The sequence below is a fragment of the Polyodon spathula genome, chromosome 31 (assembly GCF_017654505.1).
Source record: "Polyodon spathula isolate WHYD16114869_AA chromosome 31, ASM1765450v1, whole genome shotgun sequence".
Taxonomy (NCBI): Eukaryota; Metazoa; Chordata; class Actinopteri; order Acipenseriformes; family Polyodontidae; genus Polyodon; species Polyodon spathula.
In genome coordinates, this window is record NC_054564.1 from 1,299,945 (window position 1) to 1,311,226 (window position 11,282).

At 40.9% G+C, this 11,282-nt stretch overlaps 1 protein-coding gene across 3 annotated transcripts in view; it reads left to right on the forward strand.

The window, feature by feature from the left end:
• The window catches only part of zgc:110329 (uncharacterized protein LOC550500 homolog), a 57,831-nt gene that overhangs the window by 25,347 nt on the left and 21,202 nt on the right, over positions 1-11,282 (forward strand). For all 3 annotated transcript variants that reach the window (XM_041233361.1, XM_041233362.1, XM_041233363.1), the window contains 2 exons: positions 1,063-1,158; positions 5,181-5,297. In XM_041233361.1, coding sequence (XP_041089295.1) covers positions 1,063-1,158; positions 5,181-5,297 — 213 coding nt within the window. The remainder of the gene's footprint in view (positions 1-1,062; positions 1,159-5,180; positions 5,298-11,282) is intronic.

The following is an 11,282-nucleotide window of genomic DNA, read 5'->3' on the forward strand; positions in this document are numbered from 1 at the left end:
GATCGGGTTTATTGGCAGAACCCAAAACTAAGCTTCTCTCCATGGGCGATGGGCACATAGTGGCAAAAAGCCCCAGACTTTTGAACAACCTCAGTCAATCTATCATGGATGCTAAGATTGTTTATGCTTTTAAAAAACAGTTAGACACACTTTTATGTTCAGGGATTTTTTTATCATGATTTGGTCTCTGATTTCTCTCATTTTGTTTTATGTATACTCTTAATATGCTTTCTGTATATATGGTTCTCTTTTTTTTTTTTGTGTGTTTGTACAGCACTTTGAGATGCATGCGTTTAGGCGCTTTGTAAAATAAAGATTATTAAGAAGTATTTCTTGGCAGGTGTTAAATCCATTTGTTAATGTGTTGGTTTTAAAAACAAGAAAAGCTGTCCTTTCCTCGCCTTTACAATTGCACCAGCACACTCCTAGGAGCAACGGACGTCGTTTTCATGCTTTCTTTGTTGTTGCCATGATGCGCGCGCCCCCTAGTGGTAGTTTCTAAAACCACCTCCTTCAGAGAACCAGCTGCTAGGAGTCTTTTCAGAAGCAGCTTCCGTGGTTTAAAAAACAAAATATATATATATATATATATATATATATATATATATATATATATATATATATATATATATATATATATATATATAAATAAATAAAAACCTGGTAAATAGTGATCTGGCATAGAACCCGCAAAAACCAGGATGTGGAACCGTAGTCATACAGTGTGGATGATGTTTTATTATTTGAACAGTATCAGAAGTGAATTGCTTTGCCCCTATCTTGCTGTGTTTGGCGAGAGAGGGTTTTTTCTGCCTTGTTTGAATTTCAAAGAGCAAGGGGTTGCGTTTTGATCTGCGAAGCAGCAACGACTAGCTCAAACAAAAGTCCAACTTAAAAAAAAAAAAAAAAAAAAATAAAAAAAAAAATGTGAAACAGTGACTAAAATTCAGCCATTTTCACAAACGTAACAGTGGAAGACAAGTAAAGGTTTAGCACACTATATTGATTAAATGCCGGTTGATCTCTATTGAAAGCTGAACACAGTAAATGTTCTCTTTTCAGACAAGCTCCGTGTTTCAGAGCAGTATTCGCGAAGGGATTAAGCATTACTACGATGATCTGGACTTCAAGAACATCTTGGACTTTGTACAGGAAAAGGTTGGTGATGTTGAACTAAACTTTCCCATTCCCTTGTTGAAGAACCTGACCACTGCCTAAGAGAGGACCACCTTACATCGAGGTACCCTCCACAGAATGGATAGTGGCACAGGGATGGGAATAAGACTCCCATTGCATAGCAGTTTGATCCATTCCTGGTTTTGCTAGGAGCTTAAAGACACACCGAACTTGTAACCTGTACACTGGGGCTAATCAAGCTTGTAGTAAAACCTGGAATGGATGAAACTGCTCGGCATCAGGAGTCTTATTCCCATCCCAAGCTCACTCATTTTTCCTGGCGCCTTATCATGGAATCCAGTAAAGAAAAAACATTTAGAAGCGAATACCAAAACCTAAAATCATTTACCAATAGTTCAGTAGGGAATCGACTCCAGTGAACTTTCGGGTCTCAAGCCTCTGCTGGGTGAGTTGGAGACCCCAGGGGGTCTGGGTAATAGACTGCATCTCTGCAAAGCAATGATGCCATGACAAGGTCTGCTAATGGATTTTTCTAGCTGGCATTGCCCCAGGTTAGCAGACTGAAATTATAATGGGATCGTCTCAGGCTTTTCTCTAAAGGTAACAAAACAGCCACAGTAGCTTTTTCTTAGAGGGAAAAGTAGGAGTTTAACACAATAGCCATCGCTCTCAAAGAGTGACGGGAGATGATATATATTATTGTGTGAGTCAGCCCCATTCTCGGTATTTTTGGAAATGGCCTTTGCCGGGTATTAAATCATCTGGCTTTTCTAATTCCTGTGAGTGCTTTTTTGAAAAAATGTAGCCGTTTTTCAATTTCTGATTCAGAGAGATTAAACGCATCCTGCACTGCATGGCAATGATTTCCATTACATGAGAGTAGATGTTCAAACTTCATGCTGATTTGAACTCTGCCCTCGCCAAGATAAGCACCAACTAAGACGTAGCTTTGCAGTAAACTAACGTCATCCATCTGCATCTCCATCCATTTGCGATGCTTTCCATCTGATGATGTAGATATCCTTCTGCCTGATGTTAATGGCTGAAGTGTAATGCTGGCTCCAGGGATCAGCTCATTTTGCCTCCCCAGCGCATCAGCACACAACGGCTGCGATGCTGGCTCTACCCAGCGCGGTCTCCCCAGTGCATCAGCATGACAACCGTCTAGATTGTGCTAAGTCAGATACATCTCTGGGGTCTTCAAGTGGGCACCTTCCATCCTCTGTGTTTCGTTGACTAGCCCACGACACCTCAAGAGGGCTCAACAGTGATTCTGGCGTCCCAGCATCACCCCCCTCCATCCCCCACTCAGCTCAGCCCAGCTTACTTACCCGTACATCAGCGTTGCTTTCTTTCTATTGTGCTTTCTCTCTCTCTTGGACGCTGAACCCGACGTCTCTGAGAAACCGGGTTGTAGAGTGTGCCACAGATCCTCGATAACACACCTCCACTGGGTAAACCCGGATTCTCCATCCTCGCTCGCTTCAGCAGCTAGTTGAACATGCTGCAGTTTCTTCCTCTCATACTCCTCATCCACAGCATCCTCATTTATAACGGAAAATATCTTAAAACAAATAAACACTCCGCCTCAATCTTGGAACCAAAGTGCTGCAGCAATGCCCCTTTGGTAAAACAAAACAAAACAAAAAAACGTGTTACTGTTTCTAGTGCTAGGAGTGCAAATTCAAGACTTGTACAGCCCTGGTCAAATGTTTTGCATTACCTAGAACTTCAGGATTGAGACTTAAAAAAACAAACAAAAAAAAACAGAACAATATGAACATAATTTATGTGTGTTATTTACCATCGTGTGATCGGAAGAAGTTATCTCAAAAGTCTAGTGTTCTTTAAGTGTCCGGACAACTCCAAAACGGTGTGTAATTCGATATGTTCACGTAACATTACTCTGCAGGTTTCATTCGACTTTATGAAGCAAAATGAGTTCTTTCTATAGCAATGCTTTTGGCCAGAGCTGTGGGTTTGCTGTACAACAGGATGGTACATTGTAACTTTGATGTGGTCCTTACAGCGTTCCTTAAAACAGCCCTTACAAACATTACTTTGGCACTGTCAGTGCGTGTGCGTGTGTTGTTTTTTTTAGATGGGGAGTGGAAGATTTTGCTTTGATGTGAAACGACCGTGGGTCACCTCATCATGAGAGATATCAAGTCTGTGCGTTCCGTAGAGTGAATTTAATTTATCCCAAAAGCTGTTTCTTTCACATAATGAATATTATTTTTTGTTTGTTGTAAATTGTCTATAGACAGTAACCACACACACACACACACGGTGACACACAGGCACACACACGGTGCATTCAATGCAAGCTGATCTCTATTGGAAGTTAAGCACAGTATTTTAAATGCACACACACTCAAGAGCAATGACATTTTAAGCCTCGATTCTTCGGGTGCGTCTGTAAAGGAGATGAAAGCTATTCCCCGAGTGTAACGTCTGTTCTTGTGCGTTAATCTGTATATCTAACAATGTGATAATCTAAGAATGCATACATAGTGTTTAGCGGTTCGCTGCCTGTTTTTTTTTGTTTACTAATTTGGAATTTGATTCAATAAATAAAACCCTACCCTGCTTTCTAATCGGCAGTTCTATATTCCCCTGCTCTGAGGGCAACTCGGTATAGAGGCGAAATACCAGAGTTAACTCATGTATTTTTTTTTGTTGTTCACTTTGTATCACATAAGATGGAAATTAGACTCCCAATGCCTGGTGAGAGCTACTGTAGCTGTTTTATTAACCTTTTAGTGAAAAGCCTGAGGCGATCCCATTATAATCTTAGTCTGTTAACCTGGGGCAATGCCAGCTAGAAAAATCTATTACCCAGACCCCCTGGGGTCTCCAACTCACCCAGCAGAGGCTTGAGACCCGAAAGTTCACTGGAGTCGATTCCCTACTGAACTATTGGTAAATGATTTTAGGTTTTGGTATTCGCTTCTAAATGTTTTTTCTTTACTGGATTCCATGATAAGGCGCCAGGAAAAAACGAGTGAGCTTGTGTGCCACAAGGGATGGGAATAAAACTCCCATTTCATAGCAGTTTCACCCATTCCAGGTTTTACTGCCTGCTTGATTGGCCATAGTTTATAGGTAACAAGCTTGGGTGTGTCTTATTAAACTCATAGTAAATCCAGGCATGGATTGTATACTAATGATCTTGTTATTCTGCAGATGTTATCTTTGTATCGCCTCATTAGAAATTGATTTTGGCAGCCCTGGGTGACAGATTTCAGAGTGATCGCTAGCTAGAGGAGTCCTTTTCAGTTTTACATCGCAAGCACCGCTGATTCATCTCATACTGTTAATGTTCCCTTCTCGCGCCTTTCTTTCTTTTTTTGCAACCTTTTTTGTTCAGGTTAGTTAAAACACTATTCTTTGCTACACAGTATTGCACTTTACTGTATAATATATTATACTATCTAATATATTAATACTGGTGTTTTGTACATTATGCTACACATTGCTACAAAAATGTCAATGATGTATAGCATGCTATATAAAGCTATTGCCAAAGGTTTTGCATCCCCTTATATAATTAACGAATTCAGCGTCATAAAGTCGAATGAAACCTGTAGAATGATGTTACGCTGACAAAAATTGAAAAATTTGACATTTCGAAGTCTAACATGAAATACTGTACTGCTTTATGGCTTCCGATAGACTTCTGCAATTTCATTTTTTAGTTTCTCTGATTACACGATATAATGCCTTTTCATGGCAAGCCATCCCAAAGCACTTTACAAACCAAGAAAAAAATAAAACATGAATTACAACAATTAAAAATACTAACAATTAATTATGTTAAATAAAAGATCTAAATTATGTTCCTATAGTTATTTTTAATTTGCCATTCCTCTAAATGCTTACCTGTGCTTGCACTGTACTTTATTACACTTTGCTATGCTTTCACTATGGGGAAACCTTTACAGCCAGAGGGTCTATGGGTAATTGTTATTTTTTGAAGTGGTGTTATAAGGGATCCACCTCCTATCTAACCTGCTTGCCGGTTTCCTTGTCCCCGGTTTCAGTTCTCCTGCTGCGGGGGGGATGAGTACCGTGACTGGGCGGTGAATCAGTACCACTCCTGCAACGGGACGGGCCCTCGGGCCTGTGGAGTCCCCTACACCTGCTGTCCCAGGAGAAAGGTAACACGAAAAGCTCTGTAACCCAGAGGTTTCCAAACTGTCCCATGACGCTGTCCCGAGTGGGCCGCGGGAGCAACTGCATTCTGTGCATTTTTTAGGTGTATAATAACGAAAAGCTACAACAAAATACGAACGAAGACCATTTAGATTAACTTGATTTACAGTGTTACAGGTTTAAAAAAATGCTTTTAATGTGTTATTTTTCTTAAGACTTGCTAGTATTCTGCCGCAGTGCCTAATGAACAGGTGCCTCGGGTAATGAAGTTTGGGAACCCCAGCGGTAATCAGTTCTTTCAAATTCAGTTTCTTCCCTCGTAATGGCTTCATTCCTGGCTCCCTTTTTTTCACTTGGTGATTTATTTTTCCTGTACATCATTTACAATGCCTTTGCAAAGCTACCCCTGGTGGCGATGGCTACTTTTCAAGAGTCACCCGCCCTTCCACAGAGTCGTGAGCGGGTGGTTTGAGGAGCATGACGGAGACTTCGGGCATCGTCCAGTTGAGCGTGTTCGCGATGAACCCTCATCACAATCCTATGCCCACTGACTGAGTTAAAAAATAATAATGGCTGAATGGCTTCAAATCCAAGGAGACACCTTCCGACACATTGTGAAGCCCTGTTGAGTCAAGGCTGTGATCGGGGGGGCAAAAAAGTGGACTTATCTGATATGAGGTACAGGTCCTAATAAAGTGGCCGGGCAGTGCGTGAAAGGGAGGGTTAGGGCTGTTTTTGCTCATACTGGATAAAGATTCCAATCCGGTTCAATATTCATTTATTTTTCTCATTTCCCACAATTCTGTCTTTATTTGGGTAATTGTCGTCTGTGTCGAGTTTTTACTGGTATTCATCGTGTGTCCTTTCTGGAATCGCGCTTTATTTCGTTCAATTCCAATTTCCTGGAAGTCAGTTATGTCATTATGTCATTAAGTCATTATGTCATTTGGTGGGGGGGGGGGGGGGGGCGTTTCTCTGAATTCCATGTTATTTTCACGAAGGACTGCCTCTGTATTTTAAAAGAAAAAAAAAAAGGTCGGACAAATTTGACCGGAGTGAAATGACCAACGGCAAAACAACGACGAGGCTGAAAGAAGATCATTCTTAAGCCTTGCTAATATGACCCCTTTTAAAGTTTCCATGGCAACAGAATTTGTTTAGCAAATGCGAGGCTCAGTAGCATTGCTTCTCACCGCAGTGCATGCAGAAAGGACAACCATACCTCATGAAAGCCGTGTCTGCTTCTCTGGGAGTACTAGCTCGGAGATATTATTCCTGGAACAGGTGTTGCATAGAATTAGGACCAGAGCATTGTGTCTCTGGGAGATTAGTGTGAGAGAGGGGGGAAAAAACATTACACTTACAGAAACTCCTTTACATCTTGCATGTCTTTTCATAAATCTTTTATATATTTTTTTTAAATATAGATTTGTTTCCTGTGTTGATTTGGTATGATGATTTTCTTTCTTTTTTTTTTTTTTTTTTTTATATATTAGTAGTATTTTGTAATTGCTTTGGCAGTGCTTCTGATCTAATTGTATCGGCAATGCATCGTTGATCGTTCTGCGAGCCTGCACTGGGTATGCTAGCCAAACACAGAGGAAATTAGCTTTCGAAAATAATCAAAAGATTGCATGCATGTGTTATAAATGCAGTGCAATAAATCGGCAGCGTTTTTCAGGTCCAGGCACAGACTGGGGTACCGCATATTTATTTTGATTTTGAATTGTTATTTTTTTCCAGGGGTCGTGTTAGGGTTAGGTTAACCCTCTCAGAACTGAATCCTCTTATCTTAGCGGTGTATATTTAAATCACCTCGGAACCTCATGGCTCCCAGTCTGAGGTTGTGTAGAACCACATTCAACGCTAGAAGGACCGCTGCAGTCTTTCTGACGGCTGTATTCAGAACACTGTAAACATTATAATGAAAGTCAGATGTAGTTTATTTTTTTATTGGGTATGCCACAAACATCTGAACAACCAAAGCGCATATATATATATATATATATATATATATAATATTATAAAACATTTATTTTACAAATCAAAACAAGAAAATGTAAATAAGTAAACATCCGAACAGACAACGGTTTACAACATACGGTACATATTTAGAAAACGGAGATGATAGCAGTACATCTTTTACTTTTCAACAGCAATCTGTTCGGTTTATTATCAGATGAGCAAAAGCAACTGAACTACGTAGATAAATAAACATAGAAAAAAAAAAAACATTTTACAGAAGCGCTCAGCACAAGAAGTTGTAAAAAAAAAAAAGTCCAATTTATTTCTCATTACCTGAATCTAAAGCTGTTCACAATCAGCACAGATAATGCGCTTCTCCACGCTGCCTTTTTGCACAAGGCACAGCTGTCCGAAGTTTTATTTTTATTGCACTTGCCAACCTGGCATTAGCGGCTCTCAGTTGTGTTGCCAGCTTGGCAGTCTCCCTCTGTTCCAAATGCTTCTTGCAAAGTTCCTGTGCTAATTGTAAAATATGTCCTCTCCTTGGTAAATTCTTCTCCGTGCATTCTTTCTAGTACCCAGGAGATGATGGCTGCTAGATCCAATACTGTAAAACACCTGAACAGACCACCGTCGGGAGCCAGCTTTCACAGAATACTCCCGTGCCATCTGATCCAAAACACCAACTCCATATTTTGTTGCGCAGTAAAACTCCACGGTCTCTGGTATTTATTTTCACTTGTCCCGATGCTAATCGACTGACCAAAGCAGCACAGCTGGCAAGCAGGCGCCAGCCTTCAAAAGACTGACTGAAAACAATAGACTGTCAGTCATTCACTCAGCCAGGGAGTAGAGACTAATCTGATTACAGCTAAACACACTGCGGACTGGTAAATAAAAATAATAAAGTAGAATACCGTTCTGTTTAATCAAAGTATTGTTTCCTGTGTGGCCGTCAATGTGACTGCCCCCGGGGCTTTTAGGTATAATGTAATATATCTCCTTTATTTCTGCACTCCCACGTTTCATGCTTTGTGAGAATATTTAATACGTACGGACAGAAAGGTACATGAACACGCAGTAACATATGTGTTAACGACTGGAGAAAATAACATGGTAAAACCAAAAACCACCAAAATGACCAATTCGGGGCTTCAAGGGTTAAACAAAAACAAAGGGTTTGCCCTGTGCTCATGTATACTCAATACAGGAGTTTATTCTTCAGCTCGAAAAAAATAATTCAGGACTGAAAGAGTTAATTTTGAAATGCCCGTACCAGGGGTCGTCTCGCTTGCTATAGCTGGTTGATCCCCAAGGCTTCGTGTTCTACAGGATCCCAGTGATTCAGCATCAGCAACATGGCTGGCTACCTGTCCCATACCCCCTCGCCCCTCTCTGTGCTCTACAGTGTCTCCGGCCCTCTGTCCTGTCTCAGGATGGCTCACCCTGCACTCCGCGGGACGCTTCGGAACCCCTATTTCGATCTTGTAGTGTTTGTCTGCAATGCAGTACCCTCTCTGTAATCGCCTCTGTTCTTTGTTTTCATGAGGAATAAATGAGGAAATGGGATTTCTGACAGCGCTGCATTAACCTTTGTGGTTCCTCTGCCTGTGGAGTCTGTTCCTTATGGATATGATTTAAGACAAACCCTGCTTCCAGTATCTCGTGCATCAATTGCAGCTTCTCCTAACACTACGTACATTGCCTCTAAGTGAGAGGAGGTTGTTGGGTGCCAGTGCGGTCTGTCAGGCATTTCTGATTACACGTCGGTATTAGCCTCATGTCTTTGCTGTTCATTTTTGCTTCAGTCCAAGGAAAGCTTGAGGCATGGAGACTGAACTGCTCTCTCTCTCTCTCTCTCTCACACCCCCTACGAGGAAGGGTGCTCCCTCCAGTCCAAGGCAGGCTTGAGGCATGGAGACAGAGCTGCCCCCTCCCTCACCGCCCCTAAGAGAAAAGGGTGCTCCCTCCAGTCCTTTGCAGAATGAACATCTTGAGATATTTTCTCAAACGTTCTAAATTCTCATTTTCTCATCCTAAACTTGTATTGACCTTGAAACTTCTGAACTCCACAAGTTCGGGAACTAACTTTTAGTTTTGATGTTCTTTTCCCCTCCGTTTTGAAATTTGCTTCTGTTTTTTTTTTGGTGCCTCCTAATAGCACATTTTCTCTGGGAAATGGAAAGCCTGGTCGACATTACCACAGCTAAGCTATTCTAAAGAGGAAGGGAGATTGTGTTGCTTCATTTGCCCTGCTCTCTTGCATCCTCTCCAATCTCGAGTATCTTTGAATGGCTGCCGCGGTCGTAGTTAAGTCTCGTTTTTTTTTTTTGGCGGACAATCAAAATGTCATTAACCCCGTGTCGGTTTGTTACTCCCGCTCTCTCTCGATTCTCATCTTATCTGTTGGCAGGGACCTGCTGTTCTGTATGTGAGATGCAAGTAAGATCAAGGGAACTGGGATAAGCAAGTTCTCTTTTTAGATGATCAATTACGTTTTCAGATTACAGATTGATTCGTTTTGAATTGTCACTCTGTTCCTTACCTTTTAACGAAAGACCAAACAGCAATAAGAAAACTTGATACTGTGACTTGGACAGTAGCGCCATCATTTAAATTCAATTCCAGACTTTTGTGTATAGCTATGAGGAGTATTTTGGTAACACTTCATCTCTAATGAATGTGTATTTACATTGCAGTATCTTAGTAAATACATGTGCACTTACACATTATTACAGTGTTGTTGTGCACAGTTACAATGTACTGAATGTGTAAATCTTTGCATGATATATATAAGTACACAATTGTATCAGAAAACGCTAGGGGTTAGAGTGAGGGTTATATCGTGCAAATAGATTTACACATTTAAGTGCATTGCAATTGTGTAAGTATACATGTATTTACTAAGTAACTACACAACAATTAGAGACACAAATGTTGCCATACTGCTCCTTGTAGATAAGAGATTGGGTTAAGGTTAGGGATAGGTAGAGCCCTGTGTTTTTTTTTCGCAAATACGAAATGCAACATATAAAATGAAATGCAAATATAAAACGAAAATGCAATGTAAAGCGAACATAAAATGAAATTTTTAATACAAAAAAACGCCTTTTAAATAAATACTTTGCAATCGTAGTTGTCAAGGCTCGGCCGTTACCATAGACACGGTCAGAAGGGAACGTGAGCAATACACCTGTTTTTTTCATTATAAAACCAACAGCTAAAAAAAAAAAAACAAATCGACAGATCGTTCAAGCAGGACTAAAACATGTTAAAACGCGTGAGCCAGCTTGCTTGTTAAAATCTATTGCATGCAGTACGGTCTCTCAGAGACAGCGAGATGCTTAGTGAGCACAAACAACATTCGCCACCCACCACAGTTTTCCATCCTTCGGATGAGACATAAAACCAAGGTCCTATTGCAAGTGACTCTGAAGCAGCAGTAGTTGTTGATGCACCCCTAGTCTCTGGATAAAAGCATCTGCTAAATGACTAATTCATAATCCGAATAACAGTAATAATTTCTTGGCCAAAGTAGCTACACAGCTCCTGCTGTTACAGGAACCTGCTAATGCAGAATCTCCAAGTGAAAGTGCACAGGCCCTTCAGACAGTGGCAGGGTGCTGTGACTGGGGTTGCTGTTTGTTCTGGACAGGGCATATGTTCGACCTCTCTTTCATCTCGCTCTCTGTTCGCGTGCGGATCAGCGGCAGGCTCTTCACTGCAGAGTGCATTAGCACTTGATCTCTAAGAGCCTCACTGAAACTGGCTGTGTGTTGCACTCCTGCAGCACGCCAGTCTTTGAGTTTCCTCATCTGTGAGTCGTATCTCACAGCTTCGGTGCTTGACAATTGAAAGCGTTTGATGTTTTGTGTGTGTGTGTGTGTGTGTGTGTGATTATCAAAGTCAAGCTGAATTAGACAAAAATGAGAACAACTCAATAAATCGTGGATTTGAATATAAACAATAACAAGTAGTTATAAAGTATAAATCCCTGTCGTGTTTTAATTGAAACACAGGCTTCC